At 43.2% G+C, this 18206-nt stretch overlaps 1 protein-coding gene across 1 annotated transcript in view; it reads right to left on the bottom strand.

Annotated features, from left to right (window-relative positions):
* Positions 1-18206, bottom strand: part of MUS81 (MUS81 structure-specific endonuclease subunit) — a 597219-nt gene that overhangs the window by 434924 nt on the left and 144089 nt on the right. Inside the window, exon 5 of the mRNA XM_044060324.1 lies at positions 17985-18083. Within this exon, the coding sequence (XP_043916259.1) occupies positions 17985-18083 (99 nt within the window). The remainder of the gene's footprint in view (positions 1-17984; positions 18084-18206) is intronic.

Here is an 18206-nt window from a genome sequence, read left to right as displayed (position 1 = left end):
AATGGTATCTTGTACTAATCCTCTGGGGTAACCTCTCTCCATAAACATATTTCCTATAATATCGAACTCTTTCACCATGCCATCATACTCTGAGGTCACCCGGGCTGCTCTAATACATAATCATTGGTTATGTATAACTTATTTTTATACTATTTTATGACAACGGTCGAAGTTTTTAACAGAGACAGTTTAGTATGTTATCTGATGTTTGGTGCTTGTCACTTTATGGGTTTTATCTTGTGATGTGATTTCTGATGGACATTATCCGTATTTAAGAGAGAGGCTTGAAATGTGCATTAGATTCTGATGAAGCCTACGGGTATGTGGACGAAAGCGCTTAATCTTCAAATATTTTTTCTTTGTGGAAATTTATTAAAGACATTTTATCAAGTGGAATTTACATCTCCGTTTATCCTGACCTGCCTTGGAGTGTTTTCTCTTTCAATTACCTCTTGGATCTTATTTGGAGTTCAGGATTTAAGGGCCTCTTTTTTTGTTTAGAAATCTTGTACTAAGTAAGCCTGTAGTCATCAGATTACTAGACAAGACACGGTCCGATATTGCTTGTAATGTCAGGGGAATATGCATGGTGCTAATCATTTCCACAAGTGCCAAGGTTCATTATGGGTACTTGCTTCACAAGTGAAATAATTTTTGGTAGTCTTCACCAGGATGGTAGTGGTTGCTTACTCTTCCAAACGAGATTTGTTCATATATTTATTGGCTGTTAACCAGGTGTGTGGGCTGGTACAGGATCCTTTTCAGCCATTTCCTGGATCATTTAGCAACATCAAGATCACTGACAGGGTTCTATTTATGACTGCATGCCATGGTTGGAGAATGACAAGGACAAACACTGAAAGGCCAGCATCAAGCATGAACCGCCTCAAGGTACGTTTAGTATCCAGCTGTCCTCCTCCATTCCATGCATGTGGCACAATCACCCTTAACTGGTGACAGCAACAAAAACTACAGGACTGGAAACTCTCCTGGGCTTGCCCTTCAGGCCTGCGTGGGCCAGCTCACCATAGTCAAGAAGAGTCTACCTGGCTGTAATGTACTGTTGAGTTTATTTAGCTGTTTTATTTACATAGCTATCCGTTTCTCTTTCTCTATATCATATCTCAGAACACAGGTCAAGTAGTTATTCAGTGTCTGGTGGCAGATGAAGATGAGCATGTGGAATCTGACAACTTGTTCAGAAGCCTAGGCCAGCCTCAGTATGGGCATCTCCCCATCTCAGTCTGCCTCTGGACACCATGTGCTCTGGCACCAGTGTCACCCGACTCTATAAAGCCTATGTGAGCTTAAGTCTTTAGTTAGCAAGGGTCATGATTCTTGGATTCATGTCAATCCACTGAATGCATTTATTTAGCATGCAGCTCAGTAAAATACTGCTTGCCAATACCACATTTGGCAGAAAAGGATTTTTTTTTTTTTATATGGGGCAAGCATCTAGCTCCTCCTCCCCCAAAACCTGTATCAAATCGGAGGTTGCTTTCTATCAAATTCAGTTAACTCTTGTTGATTTTTTCTGTGTCCTGGGGAAACAGTTACATATGTCAGTGTGCAAATCTCTTCTTACTTTTCACCAAGTGATCAAAATGGGTTATAACCTTAGCTGCTATGGATCAGGTACTGCTTCATACTATAATACAGGCTCTCTTACAGGGGCTCAAGTCTACTATAACCTCTTTGATTAGCTCTGTGGTCACCATCCATACCGTAAAATAAAATCCATCCACTCTTATGGACATACCACAGCTGAATGCCTGTGGCCTTAAGATCATCCATATGAACACTTGCAATCTTTGTAAATAGGGGTCAGTAACAGTAGGCATTCACTAACTGTTTAAGCCTAACATTACTGCTTAAATCTGGCAAAAACTGCATACAAGCAGTAATAAAGTTAACCATTCTAAATAAAGAATGTTCAAATAGGAATGAACCCACAAGGGTATGGCAAGAGAAGGTTGCTAACAAGGTATCATCATAATTGTATCAGTGGGATGGGAAGTCATTACAGTTGATATTCCCCAATGAAATCGCAAGTCCCTAAAGTTTGCATGTGTTTAAACTCCTCCAAACCAAACTACTAGTTTGCTTAAAGACACTTGCTTTGATGACTGAAATTGTGAAATCTGAAGCTATTCTTCGAGACTTTATTAGACTAGGCTGACCTGAGTTGCTCCCTCTTTTCAGACACTAACAGAGCTGTACTGCCCAAGACAACAAGAATTAGTTGCAACGCAGAAAGAAAAGCCATTCAGGTAAAATATTACTCAGTGCCTATCATTCTCTCCATCCATCCTTCATATCTTCAGTTGGTATTTTGGCTGACAATGAGTGGTCATCCTGCCATATTTGCAACATGCAATCAAATAAAAATAACTTCAGAGCATAGATATGCAAGAGTTGTAAGCCTAAGAAATCTACACTATGATCCTAAGAATTAAAATGACTTGTTTCAAACTTCTTTCCTAGACAAAGCAGTCAGCTACTCCATATTACAATGTGCAATGGAGAAGACTGTGTACACCAAGTCTTATCTTGCTTGCTGTCTGCCTCTCTTTCTGAATATCAGAGACAATTAGTCTCCAATAATACCAGGGACACGACCTGGGCAAAATACATTTCTAGTAAAATAAATCCCCAATGGAACAATAAAAACAACTTAGAAAAAAATGCAACAGTCACTAAACATAGGAAGTTTCTCTAAAATTAAATACAGCTGCTTAATGGCCCCAGAAACTTTCTGGAAAAGTATAAACAAGCTTCTGTAGTGAGAAAAACATTCACTCCTTTCCCAACTCCACGCATTGTTGACAAAGACATTGATGGATTATTTAAGAACTGTTTTGAAGAAATACTTCCTGGCTCCTTCTGTTATCCACCTACCAAGTTCTGGTACATTTGTGGACAAAAAGATTGTCCTCACTCCTGGCAGTATGCAGCATTTATGGGTAATATGGGTGGTTATACAAAAAAAAAAAATTGGCACTTTACTCAAAATGATCAGGTTGGGTTTGCTCCAGGGCATCATAAGAAAGAATGTATTCTGAGGGTTGCTAAAGCCATCTGCTTTCATGTAAGGGCATTAATTATTTGTGGAACTTGCCCTTGATGCTAAGAAGGCATCTGATAGGATAAAATGAGGCACCTCCAGTTGTGGTATTAAAAAATTACAGCAAGTTGGAGACTTTGACCTTATTATTTGAAACACTATACCGGCAGACCACAACTGCAATTACTGTGGGTTTGTTTTAGTTATGGATATATCAAGGTTTGTAGGGAACAAAATAAGTATGCTAGTAACTTCAGCTCTGTTCACATTAGGTAGAGAGACTCTGGCAACTGAAGGTTTACCTAAATTTACCCAAAACCCCAAGGTTTTAACATTTAGCTACAATCTGCCATACCTCAGGGATTTTATTACACAAATTAATTGGGAATAAAATTAATTCATCCACAACAAGAATCATCTTAGCACAAGGTGTCTTGCTTACTCCCCCCCCCCCCTACCACTTGTCTATACCCAGGTCTTTCCTTCAGGAAAGCCATGGCCAAGAGATTTCCCTCCATTAAACAAAGTCTGCAACTTTCTTTCAAATGTGGGATGGGTAATCTCTTGGTGACGTCAGAACTCAAGTGTTAGACTGCTTGTGCCCTAAACAAAGTTTTTAAAAGTGGGCAACATTAGATCTACCACTACAGCAGAAACTCCTCCTTCACCTAACATGCTGTTACACATTTGAATGTTCATACTCCAGTAAGGAAGCTGGCTCAGCTGTATGCAGCTCTCTACAGAGTGGGACATAAGTAGGTCCTTTATTTACAAATACAGTGATAAGGGTCTCAACATGGTTTGTAAAATTACAACCCTATAATGAGTACAGCAAAAAATAGACAATGACAGAGAGCTATAGCAAAGAAGCTTGGGTGCCCTGTGCAACACACCCATTTGATGCCTCTATGCAGTCTATAATTTATCACAATCTCAATGACAGTTTGAACTGTCAAACTTTTTTTTTTAAGACAGCAGCAAGTTATATGTTTGCTACATTAATAAAAATATGTTTTATAAAAATTATCATTCTGTATACTGATGTAGAGGGGTTGGCATAAAGATGAAGGTGTTTACCTCACAAACATAAGGTACCGTGCTCGATTCTCATCTTTGAAAGGAAACTAGCTAGACTTAAAATAGTCTGCAAGGGGAGTCATTCTAGTATTTACCTATAAACCTAGATATCCACATAAGAAACTTGTCATACAGTGTGCACTCAAAGCATGTAGCAATAAATCTTATACTAAATGACTTCTCTTACGGAAAGAATGTTGGAGACTGACCTACATTTAGTCTAGTAACGTGATGCTTGATAAAAAAAAAAAAAAAACTTAAGAATGCACCAGAATTCATTCTCACTAGAGAAGTGAGAGTGCGTAATTCCCCTACTTTGTAAATTCCAATAGCAGTATTAACATTCCCATGTAACGTGGGCATCAAATATGTGTTTTAATTTACTACTTTAACAAGCTGCTCATTAGTTACACAGGCATGGTTTACAGGATGCCTTTGTTTCAAATATATGTCCAAAACTACAATATGATTCAAGCCACTAATTATTCTAACTGCCAGAGAATGTGTTAAAAAATAAAAAAGTGAAGATGGACAAATGTTTTGAAATTCATTAGTATGTTAACAAATTTATTTAATTTTAGTGGCTTATTCTACATGGGTCAATATTAATTCATCGAAGGTTTACTTCAGCAAACCTTTCTTCATCAAAAGTACAGTTTTGTACCTACCATAAATGTAGATGTTCGAGGATCCACATTGCTGCAGTCATAACCTGTGGGTAGCCCGCTGTCCTCGGTCGGCCCGAATACCAAAGAGTTAGGCTGGCGTCGGTCATGGGCGCCCAGAGCTGACGTCAGTACGTAGTGGTACTTAAGCGCATGACCGACGCCATTTTCTCAGTCTTTCTTGCCCCAGATGTCAGAAGGCCTTAAAAAAGGAAAGGCCAGAGCCACAAAGGAGAAAATAACAATAATCCCTAAGGAACAATAACAACAACAACAACCACAACCACAACAACCCCAAACCATAGAGGGGAAGGAGGGAGGGAAAATAGGACTGCAGCAATGTGGATCCTCTAACATCTACATTTATGGTAGGTACAAAACTGTACTATGTTCTTCGTCTCACATTGCTGCAGTCATAACCTGTGGGTAGAATCCCAAAGCAAAGGAAAAGGGAGGCTGGCAAACTAAAAAGCATTAGGGGCTGCTAACATGCCCTGTAAGACTGCAGTGGCAAACCCAGCCCTGGACTTGGAGTAAAGAGGGAGATGGTAATGCTTAGTAAAAGTGTGAACTGAACTCCAAGTAGCTGCTTCCAAAATATCCTTAGTAACTACACCCTCAAAAAGCAGTAGATGTGGCAGTAGCCCTAGTGGAATGAGGTCTAATCCCAGCAGGAACATTCTTCCCATGATGAGAATAACAAAAGGCAATACAATTAGCAATCCACTTTGAAATAGTCTGCTTAGAAACAGCTTTCCCTTGTGAACTCAAAGCAAAAGAAACAAATAACTGTTGAGTCTGTCTGAACTCTTTAGTTCTGCTCAAATAGTAATGTAACTGCCTGTGTATATCCAAAGAATGCAAGATTTTTTCCCCTTTATTTTGGGGATCAGCATAAAAGGTAGGCAAATGGATAGACTGGTTCAAGGCCACATTAGAAATAACTTTTGGCATAAAAGTTGGGTTAGTACGTAAGGAAACTCTATCCTTATGGAATATTAGAAATGGTTCAACTGCCATGAGAGCCTGCAATTCAGATACCCTTCTAGCAGAAGTAATGGCCAACAAAAAGGCAGTCTTCCAAGACAAAAACTTCAATTCCGACGTAGCTGCAGGTTCAGAAGGAGGCAAAGTACGCTTCTCCAACACAAAATTGAGATCCCAGGAAGGAGTAGGAGCTCTACGTGGGGGTCTTATATTTTTTGCCCCTCTAAGAAATTGCTTAAACAAAGGGTGAGAAAATAAAGGAGGGTCACAATCATAGTGAGCAGAAATGGCTGCAGCATGAACCTTCACAGAGGAAAATGACAAACCCTTGTCTAGTAATTCGTAAGGTACTGCAGTGTAAAATTCAAATTAGGTACCGAGACATCAAAGTCCTTTGTTGTGCTCCAAAGAAAAAATCTCCTCCATTTATCAGCATAAACCTTTCTAGTGCTGGGCCGCCTGGCTTCCAAAATGATATCCAAAACCCGTTGAGGAAGCTGAGAACCCACAGGCTCTAAAACAGAATTCGCCAGGCTGTTAGATGCAGGGACTGCACCCTGACATTGAGCAAATGACTGCTTGACTGGGACAACAAGTGAGGAAGCTGTGGCAAAGGCCAAGGAGGCTCCTGAATTAAACTCCTCAGCAGAGGATACCAGTGCTGTCGTGGCCAATCTGGTGCTATTAAAATCATGCAAGGCTTGTCCCGCCTGACTTTCAAGAGTACCTTGGTAAGGAGAGGCAGAGGAGGAAAAGCATAGACGTGAAGGTTGTTCCAACTGAAAGATAGAGCATCCACTTTCCAAGCTTTTGGGTGAAACATCTTTGTGCAAAATTTTGGTAGTTGGAAATTTAGAGGGAAGCGAACAGATCTATGTCTGGAGTGTCCCAAGCCACTATCAACTGTTTGAATACTAGAGGATCCAATTTCCACCCGTGGGGATCCACAATTTGTCTGCCCAGTACATCTGCTAGGAGTTCTGTGCCCTGGCAGAAACCGTGCTTGAAGAGTGATGTGCAAACTCAGAGCAGTCTCCCACAATATCATAGCTTGTCTGCAAAGAGGGTAAGAATGGGTTCCCCCCTGCTTGTTGATGTACCACATGACTGTAGTGTTGTCTGTTCGTATCAACACCTGTCCTGGTTGACGTAGGCCCTTGAAAGCCATCAGGGCAAACTGGACTGCTAACATCTCCTTCATGTTGATATGCAAATGCTGTAGTCTGGGAGGCCACGTGTCTTGAATCCATTTCCCATTGAAGTGTGCTCCCCAAGCCAGGTCTGAGGCATCCGTCGTTATGATCCGACTCGCCTCTGGTCGGGTCACAGAGAGTCCCTTGTTTAGGTGACATTCCTGTGCCCACCACAAGAATTCCTTTTGGATGCAAGGTATTATCTGAATGACAGTGTCCAAATCGTGGCAGTGTTAAGTCCATACACTTTTGAGATACCATTGTAGCTTCCTCATATGCAGTTTGGCATTGGGAAGTACCAGAATGCAAGATGCCATGAACCCCAAGGCTTGAAGGACTGTCCTTGCAGTCGGCCTGGACAGTACTGATAATTGCTGGAAATATAGATGAAGAGTTCTTTGTTTGTCCGGGGTCAGAAAAGCCATCTGAGAGGCTGTATTCAGTCTCACACCCAGAAAGCACATGTCCTGAGAGGGTACTAGACTGGACTTTGTTTCGTTCACAGAATACCCTAGGCACCTTAAAACTGCCATTACATACTGTAGATGTTGAAGTAACTTGTCTTTGTCTTGAGCAAGAATCAGGCAATCGTCCAGATAAGGATAAATTTGTATTCCCTCAGTCTTAAGAAAGCTATTACAGGAGCCAGAACCTTTGTGAACACCCTGGGCAGTAGATAAACCAAAGGGCAATGCAGAGAACTGATAATGAGAAGTACCAGCCGAAAAGCGCAGGAATCTCCTGCAGCTGGGCCTGATAGGAATGTGAAGATAGGCCTCTTTGAGATCCAGAGTTACCATCCAGTGATTTTTGCCTAGCAGAGGCAGAAGTTGCTGTAATGTTAACATCTTGAACTTTGGAATGTCTAGGTATGTATTGAGAATGGACAAATCCAGAATTGGCCTCCAAGTGTTTCCTTTCTTTAGCACTAGGAATAAACGAGAATAAAACCCTAGGCCTTCTTCTGACTGAGGTACCACCTGGATTGCCCCCATCTGTAAAAGCAAAGAAATTTGTTCTTGAGCCTCCAGCCTTTGCTGAGGAGGTACATCTGGCATGCCTTTGAAAGGAGGAAAAGTGTGAAAATAAAACTTGTAGCCTTGATTTATTATGTCCAACACCCATTTGTCCTGGGTGACCAAATGCCAATTCTGTCTGAAAAGTGCCAACTTTCCTCCTAGAGGAGCTGCCAGAAAAGAAGGATCTGGCAGCTGAAGATACAGGTCATTGGGTCTGTTTACGAAAAGGCTGACCCCTGCCCTCACCAGAAGATTGTGCAGGAGAACTCCAAGTCCTAGGTCTGAAAGAACCCTGAGCGTGAGCCCTGCCCTTACCACGTCTAGACCTGCCCTTAGACTGAAAATCCGAAGAAGGGTAAGACCATCCTCTTGCAGGCCAATTCCTGCTAAACTTAGGGGGCTGCACTTGCAAAAATTCCTTAACCGTCTGCATAGACTTAGCTTTGTCTTCCATCTTTTTCAAAACTGACTCCACAGGGGAACCAAAAAGAACTTCAGATTGAAGAGGAGCATCCAAAATCCGAGCTTTAACATGCTCTGACAAATTTTGATCATTAAGCCAGGCATGTCTACAAATAGCTGAACCAGTAGCAGCCACCCTGGAAGAAGCCTGAAGGGCATCAAAGCCACACTGCAAGGAATGTTTACCAACTTGGTCAGAAGCATGAACCAAGTCCTGCAATTCCTTACACTCTATACCCTCAGATAGAGCATCTACCTTAGATTTTAACTGACCTAACAGAAAGTTCTGATACTTCAGCATATGAAATTGGCAATTTAAAGCCCTCATAGCTAACGTAGAAGAGGTGTACACTTTTTTACCCCACCTATCCAACGCTCTAGAATCTTTATCCAAAGGAACTGGGTTCTTAACCACAGAAGCCCTGACACCTTTAGGCCCTTGAATAATAGTTTCTGGGTCAGCTCTAGGACTCTTATACAAATATTTATGTGCCTCTGGAACTCTGTAATAAGCTTCAGAAAAAACATCCTGAACCACATCTAAAACAGGGGGAATAGCCAAAGGTCTATGTTGTGGCAAAAACAAAAATTCCCTAAGCCTCTTACGAGAATCTGAAAAATCCTGACCTTCCCACTTGAAATGCTCCCTCATGGAATGCAAGGTTTCAGAAAAGGAAAAATCCTCTGGAGGAGAAGCAGAAGGACAGGAATCCTCTGCATCCGAATCTGAATAGGGAGGAAAATCCTGAATATGCTCAGCTGAGGACTCTCAGTAATCAGAGGAATGCTCCACACCCTCTAAATCTGTCACCACCCTAGGCCTCTTCTCAGGAGGGGGCATAGAACCCCTGATCAAAGTAATCAAATCCTCTGCCATTTTCAACATATTTTTTTTAGGAACAGAGCCCAAAGAACTAGGGCTATGGCCCGTACCAGAAAGACCAGGTCTAGCCTTAGCAGGGCCTTTAGAGACTGAAGGAGTAGGCCTAATAACCTTTTGTAAGGATGGAACCACAGAAACTTGAGAAGCACCCTCGGCCTGGCCTAACTCCTGAGAGGCCAACTCCTGTAACAGTAAAGGTTCCCCCTGGGATTCAGCCGAGACCTCGGCTGGATCCACAGATTCAACCGTAGATTCCATAGAACCGGCGTCCGCGAACGGACGACTCATCCGTTTTGACCTTAAAGATTTATCTTTCGCTTTTTGGTAGCGGCGCGGAGGATCCGACGGCATGTTGTAGTTACACCGCTCAAAACCAACCTAGCACAGTCTAATCTGCGTTTAATGGTGCGCTTATTAAATCTAGCGCAAAAGCGACACCCGACTACGTCGTGCTCAGGCCCCAAGCAAGGAATACAGAGAGAATGATAGTCCCTATGAGGTATCTGTTTCCCACAAGATATACAATTAACTTTTTCTGACATCCGGATTAACTGAGGCAAGAAAAGACAAAAATTTTCCCCAACGGGGTACTTAGCCCAACTTGGTCTTCGGTCTGAAACTCGAAAATTGAAAATTTCAGAACGCCGAACGGCACTTGCAAACGCTGCTTCTGCTTCGGCCCACGAGGCAAGAAAGACTAAGAAAATGGCGTCGGTCATGCGCTTAAGTACCACTACGTACTGACGTCAGCTCTGGGCGCCCATGACCGACGCCAGCCTAACTCTTTGGTATTCGGGCCGACCGAGGACAGCGGACTACCCACAGGTTATGACTGCAGCAATGTGAGACGAAGAACATCGTTAATTTCAGTGAACGTGCTCATCGAAAAAAAAAAAAAAAACAGGGAAAATAAGCACTTTGCCAAACCACCAGAAGAGACACCACAGTATGTATAACCCTGTGACCCCCACACCCCACACTATATATACGAACTCCAAAATCACACTACAGTGGGGAAGAGAGCAAATTTGTGCTGCTGGCCAACTGCTTCCTTTCCCTACTCAATGTTTTTCTCGATCTGAATATTTGTTGAAATAAACGTTCGATGGTCACAGTTCGATGAAGAAAGGTTTGCTGAAGTGAACATTCGATGAATTAATATAGGCTCCATTTTCCATTACAATGGTTTTAAATACAAAGGCAAATCCTGATTATATTTTGTGTCAATTAAAGTGTAACGTTTTGTAAGACTACCCTTGCTGCATAGTTAATTACTACATATAGTCTTACTTTACCGATGACAAAATGAACACCACTTAAGCAGAACACTGTTCCTCCTTCTGGCATTCCATTCTAATTTTTAAAGGCAAGACTGTAAATTGTCAAAAATCTCTGTTGCTGAACTGACAGATAATGGTTGATTCACATACTAATGACGTTTAGGGAGATAGTAGACCATACGTGCCAAGATTATCTCATCCCACAGCAATATGAGGTCTTCCACTACTTCTGCTTGAAGTGATGGGTGAATACAGTATCCTAACAGGAATTCCATCAGAAAACACCATCTCACTTTAAATGCAATTAGCTGACAGTCAGCACAGAGGATCAAGGCTATAAGTGGCTAATGAGTTATTTCCATTGGTCAGAGGTTTGAGTCTCTTAGGCTCCATTTGCCTGTTGTGCCATTCTGAGCAAGTCAATTGACCAGAGAGTACTCCTGGGGTGAATCTAATGGTCTGGGTGGTTAAGTGCTTTTTCCTAGTTAACAATAAATAAATGTTCAACATTTTTTCAAAGCCCATATACTTCCAGATTCTACTCAAGTCCTAGCCAGTCACTTCAAAATGCAGTTAATGTAGAAAGACCTCCCCTTAAAAAGGATGTGTTCCATAAGAAATTAGCAGAAAAAAAACATTTTCTAGGTTAATGTAGTAAATATGCTCACTGGGTTGCTTGATAATGCCTATTTTCAATGTCTTCTTCTTATGTTCCACACAAAAATGAGTTTAGGTAAACTGCAGTGGGCACACTTTCATATTTGACAGTGCTTCCTGAGGACTTACAGGGGAGTGTTGATTGCAGCATTACTATATTGCAAATAAAGAAGTTATGTACTTACCATAACATTCCATGTGAGTTGTTCATCTCACCTTCACTCTTTACTGATGGGTTCAGAGCCGATCCCTCAGCTCCAATATGGCCAATTGCAAAGCTCGAGGTCTTCAAACACCTCAAAGCCAAGTCCCTATCCCATGATTCACCTGTGAATTACCTCAGATCTTGTTTGCTGAGTATAATATCATATGTCATTGTCACATTCCTAGAGAAAAGGAAGAGAAGGTTTGAGTAACCAGGATGGATCCAGCATCTCGGTCATCTATCAGCCCAGGAGGGGGAAGGAGGGAGGTACGCAAGACTGAAGGCAACTCGCATGGAACGTTATGGTAAGTACATAATTTTTTATGTGAAGTTGTTCAATCTCGACGTTCATTCTTTACTGATGGGTAGCGTCCCAAGCACCATCAATCTCGGGTGGCTCACGGCAATATATTTCTCAGGACCGTGGATCCAAAGGAGACCTTGTCAACTTTGTAATGAGTGATAAAGGTATGAGGTTTTGACCAAATGGCTGCTGCACAAATGTTATCAATGGGAAGTCTGGCAGAAAAAGCAGATGATGTAGAAACTGCTCTGGTAGAGTGAGCATTAATCTTGTGTTGTAAAGGCATATTAGCAGCTAAATAGGCAAATGTGATACACTCAGATAACCATTTAGACAGTGTTGTTTTAGCCACTGGTCTCACTTTTCTGGAGTCTGAGAATGAAACAAAAAACTGGTCTAAGTTCCCGAAATCTTTGTGCTATCCAAATAAAATCTGAGCTGTCTGTGAACATCAAGTTTGTGCAGCATATACTCTAAATTGTAATAATGATTGGGGAAGAAAACTGGCAAATCAATAACTTGGTTGAGATTGTTTTCAGTGCAAACTCTGGGCAAGAATGAGGGATTTGTTCTAAGTGAAACTCTGTCAGCATGAAATATCAAATAGGGAGGCTCGATGGATAAAGCCTGAAGCTATGACAATCTGCGGGCAGATGTGATAGCTACCAGAAAAATGGTCTTCCAAGACAAAAATTTGAGATCACAAGATGAAGCTGGTTCAAATGGCAGAAGAATTATACGTGAGAGCATAAAATTTAGATGCCATGGAGAATAGGGAGATTTCACAGGTGGCCTAATATGAAAAGTCCCTTTGAGAAATGCTTTGGATAACTTGTGACACATGATATTCAAACCTTCAAATCCAAGATGAAAATTAGACATAGCATCCAACTGAACCTGAACTGTTGCTGCTGTAGCTCCTTTATTGAAAATCATAGTCAAGAATTCTAATATGGAAGCCATAGGAGCTTGGTAAGGATCAATATTATTTTTAGAGGCCCATATAGAACATTTCTTCCATTTGCTTAGATATAGCTTTCTGGTAGAAGATTTATGAGAGGACAAAACAATCTGCTGTGTCTCATTGGAAAGGTTATAGAACGTGGCTATGATGGGAACTGGAGCAGCCAAGCTGTCAGCTTCAGGGACTGCAAAGAAGGATGAAGATCCCCTGACGGATGTGTCAGAAGGTCTGGAACTGGGTCCAGGATCCAAGGATCCTCCACAAGATGAAGTCGACGGAAGGGGAACCAAATCTGACGAGGTCAGTGAGGGACTATAAGAATGATGGTCCTTCCCAGGGATTTTGCTTTCTGTAGAACTTTGGGTATCAAAAGGGATTGGTGGAAATGCATAGAGGAGACCCGGAGGTCAATCATGTACGAATACATCCCTTGGGGTTTCTCCCGGAATGGGAATCATGGCAAAGTAGCATCTGCATTTCGTATTCATGTGACTGACAAAAAGGTCGTAGCAAGGCTGGCCACACCTGCAGAATATCCTGTTCACGACTTCTTTCTTGAGGGACCACTCGTGGGGCAACAAGATTGCCCTGCTCAGTTTGTCTGCTATCACGTTGGATCTCCCTGGGATGTGCGTTGCCAACAGAATGCGCTGGGTGGAAGCAGCCCACTGCCAAACTCTGAGAGCCTCTTGACAAAGGGGGGTAAGACCTGGTTCCTCCTTGTTTGTTCAAATACCAGACCACCGCCATGTTGTCTGTCTGAATTGTAATCGTACCCAGAGAAAGAAAGTCCTGAAAGTACTGCAACGCCATAAGTACTGCTCTCATCTCTAGGACAGTGATATACAAATGTGTCTCTTGGTCAGTCCATGTGCCTTGGGTAGTCCTTCCCTGAAAATGCCCCACCCTATCAGGGAAGCGTCTGTGGTCACAGGGGCTGCTGGAGGGGGTAGCACAAATGGGCATCCTATGAAGTGAGGTCAACCACAACTGAAGGTCCTTCTTGCAAGAATTTGTGATCATTATAGTGTGATTCATGGGTAGCTCTTGGTAAGACCATTGAGTGAACAACAGCCATTGAAGAACCCGCATGTCCTCCGAGCTAGTGGTATGGCTAGAATTGCTGCTGCCACCATGCCTAATACTTTCAGAACTTCTGATGCTGGTGCTTTGTCTTTTGATGCCAGGATGCTGACATGTTGACGAATGAGGAGGACTCTTTCCATTGGAAGTCTTAGAGTGGTGGTAGTGGTGTCCAATTCTGCCCCGATAAAAACGATATGCTGCGATGGCGACAAGGCAGATTTTTCTGAGTTGACTGTAATGCCCAGATAATTGCAGAGTGACAGAGTGGACTCCCTGGCCTGAATGAGTTGATGCCTGGTGGTGGCGGTAAGGAGCCAATCATCTAGGTACGGAAACACCTGGAATCCTAGACGCCTCAGGTGAGTCATGACCACTGCTAAGCATTTGGTGAACACTCTGGGGACTGTGGTGAAACCAAAGGGCAGGGCTCAAAACTGGTTGTGATTGGCTCACAGCCGGAAGCGCAGGTGATCCCTGGATGATCTGGCCATTTTTATGTGGTAGTACGCATCCTTACGATCTATCGAGCACATCCAATTGTCTTTCTAAGAAGGGAAGTATAGACTGAAGTATAACCATCCAAAACTTTTGTTTCTTTACGTATTGGTTCAATCTGCCGAGGTCCAATATGGGTCTTCAGTCCCCCATCTTTTTTGGAACCAAAAAGAATCTTAAGTAAGTTCCGGATCCTGTTTGGTCTGCTGGGACTGGTTGGATGACTCTTTTTGCTAGCAACGTTTAGACCTCTATACTTGCCTGTCCCCTGTAACTGGGTGGAACTTCCGGGATTTTTTCTTACGATTGGGGGGGGGGGGGGGGGTTGTGGCGAATGAAATGAAATACCCACTGGAAATGATACTTTGTACCCAGCTGTCTCTTGTTATTTTGAGCCAGGCGTCTGGGTACAAAGACAAGCGACCCCCAACTGCCTCCAGAGCAGGACAGTCGGGCCTCCTCTCAGGAGCGCTGGTAGGGCTTCCCAGAGAAGTGATCTCTGTCACCCTGGTGCTGCAGACCAGACCCCTTCTGCCGCGAGGGCGGTGTCTTCTATTATTAACCCTCCTCTACCCCTGGAGGGGAGTTAACCATGTGTGCCCTGAAAGGCTCCTTGGGCTTTTCGGAACCACATTTCTCCTCCCCGTTGACTTTTGGGAAAGGGTCGGGTAGGGGTGGAAAAATGGACCCTGACGGCAGACAGAGTCTTTCCGTCCTGTTCACACCTGGTTAAGGTTTCCTTCACTTTAGGCCTGAAAAGGGACAAGCCATCAAAGGGAGTGTTCACGAAGGATGACTTGAAGGGCTCCGCGAAGGAACACAAGCGCAACCAGGAATGTCTCCTTAGAGCGATTCCTGAATCCACTGCCCTACTCGTTCCATCAGCTGCATAGGATATGAGACGCATGGGTGAGCCGAGAATAGAATGTGGGGTAGCAAGCTGGGCAGCAACTTTGTCGGAGGCTCCTGCAGCTACTGTACCCTGAAGATCTCCCAACTCCTTAAGGAGATCTCTTTGTAACCTAGTGAAATGGGTCACGTAGTGGAGCGAACAGAGCAAAGGTTGCTGAACTGAACATGCACTTCCCATATCTATCCATAATCCTGGAGTCTCTGTTAGGAGGATGGATAGATGAGAAAGTCTCAGACATTTCCTTCTTGGTGGCCGACACCACCACCATGGCATCAACTGGAACACCTTTAGTTAAATATGTTTTGTCAAGTGGGGCAGAAATTAAATTTATTAGGCCTTCTAGAGACAGGCTCCATAGTATCCAGAGATGCGTATGCCCTTTGTGAGACCAGCTGCATCAGCTCATCGAAGGGCAGAGTCACCCAAGAGGTGGTGGGCTGAAGCCCGAAAGCCTTCAGGAGAACTGACTCATCTTCAGTAGGGCTTTTGGACTGCCAGTCACCCCTCTGCCTAAGGATCTCAAGTATCTCAGTGAATGAGATATCCTCAGAGAGGGACAGTGGGGACACTTCTGACTCATCTAAGTCAGTATCCGATGTGAGAGACTCCTGTGGGGAGTCAATGTGCTTCCTCTTGCACAATCTCTTCCTGGGAACCTCATCAGTGGGAGTCTCTGGTGAGGTCTCGGAATAGCAGGGGCCACCCACTGGGGCTTCCTGAATCTCTGGGTCTCTACGCCTAATGAGAACGTGTGATGCAGAAGCAGACACGGGCACTTTTGGAGAGGAGGAGGGCAGACCAGAGGTAGAGGATGTCCTAGGAGACATGACTCTCCTCATAGCATCGAAAGCACCTCTGCTCCGATGCAAAGGAGCCGACAGATCCGAAGAAACAATCAACACCGCTGGCACCAGAACAGTGGGCTCCGAGCCTGAGGTAGGAGCCGAGCTCATCCTAGCCAAGGCCCTGAGAGGCAAGGTCAGAACCAAGTCGGCTCAACTGTCCTCCCCGGACCCGACCAGTGAGTGTCTGCTCCTAGAGTCCTCGATAGGCACCGAGGATGTCAGAGTACATGGAGCTGAAGACACTGGAGTAGGCGTCTAGTCCGAGGTTTCCAGTAACATCAGGTCTGCCTCCCCGGCTCCGAAGAACCACTATGGCTCGGAGGAGGAATAGTAATAGTCGGTGCAATGGTCTTCGGCTCTGAAGCCATTTGGGTCGAAGCCGATAACATTTTGGCTAATGCAGGTGCCGACAACAGCTACTGTATCACATGATCCACATCCAGATCCAACAGACTGACAGATGATCGAAACGACCATACTGAAGGTGGTACAGACTGAAAAATAGGACTCTGACGTTTCGGAGACCGGTTCCAAGACTGGGGACCGGCTCCGAAAGGAAAAAACTGTTGGCTCCAAGGGCAGTGGAGCCGAAGTCGATGACTTCTTAGATTTTTGAGTCCGATGTCTTGGAAGACTTTGAGGACCTACTGGAGCCATCCTGGTCACTCAAAGCTTCCTGAAATGAAGGCTTCAACAAGCCTCTATTGATCAGTTTCCTCTTCCTTTCCTGCAGGACCCTAGAGGAGAAGGAATGACAAATGGCACAACTGTCTTGCAAATGCAGAGCCCCTAGACAATAAACACAGTTAAAGTGGCTGTCTGTAACTGACATTTTCTGACCATACTTAGGGCACTTTTTGAACCCAAACTTGGGGTGCTTATCTTGGTCAGCCATAGTAAAGTCAGAAATTATTTACTGCTACCACACAAAAAACTACAACAGTAAATTTTCACGAAATAGAAAAATAGCAAGTAAGCTTTTAAAAAGCAGGCTAAACCACACACACACACACACACACACACACACACACACACACACACACACACACACACACACACACACACACACACACACACACACACAAACACAATAAAGATATCACAGAAGCAGACTGTCAAAAAAGAGAACTGCTTAGAAACCACAACCTTCACTGTAAATTTAAACAGTAGTAACAGACTAAGCCTCATCTAAAAAATACAGAAGGCTAGACAGATCACACAGAAATCTAATTACTACAACTATCTAAACAAATGTGACAAAGGTCACTAAATATCATAGCAAGCTGAAATAAAAGGGAAGCAATAAGATTATCTATATGGACTAAGGTTTACTGTACTGAGCCTTAAATAAAACCGAAGGCTAGACAGATCATACCTTAAAGAACTACAAGTAACTGCCTAAAAGAGGCCAACTACAAATATATGAAAAAACAGTAAATGGGAAGGGAAAAACACACTGAAAGCTACAAGAGCTTTATAAACAATCCTAACTAACTATCAAAAAACTTTTATAAGAATTTTCATGAAACATTTTTCTTATCTGGCCCGAACTAATTCAGAACCTCCGATCTGTTGCAGCGGCAAACTAGATCTGAGGTAATTCACAGGTGCATCAGTAGGGACTTTGCCTTGAGCTTTGCAATTGGCTCCGAACCCATCAGTAAAGAATGAAGGGCGAGACTGAACAACTTCACATCTCTACTTTCTACCTCATGGCAGGCACCACAGTCCAAGTCATGCCTAACATGCACAGCATGAAATAGATTACTGCTTAAACACCCACCATGGCAACATGACTGCAAGCCATAACTGGTACTATATGTGACTATATGCTCCAGTCAGAGTTAAAGCAAACACTCCTCATGCTCACATTTGATTTTATTACCTTACTGTCTTGGTACAGGGTAAGCAGAACAGCATAACCACCAGATCGCTTCTGAGGTACATATTCTCGGAGCTTCTTATCAGCCATTTTACTTCTTTTCTGAAATATAAAACTGCAGCATTACACAGTTTGCATGCCACCTACAAGGTAAAAAAAAGTCTCAGTAACCACCTTCTAAAAACTGAGATGCATTAATCATGCTCCTTTCAAAAGCTGCAATCC

The sequence above is a fragment of the Protopterus annectens genome, chromosome 2.part0 (genome assembly GCF_019279795.1).
Source record: "Protopterus annectens isolate FY-2018-M chromosome 2.part0, PAN1.0, whole genome shotgun sequence".
In the NCBI taxonomy this organism is placed as follows: domain Eukaryota; kingdom Metazoa; phylum Chordata; order Ceratodontiformes; family Protopteridae; genus Protopterus; species Protopterus annectens.
The sequence above is the reverse complement of the archived record's forward strand: the minus strand, read 5'-3'. Positions and strand labels throughout refer to the sequence as shown.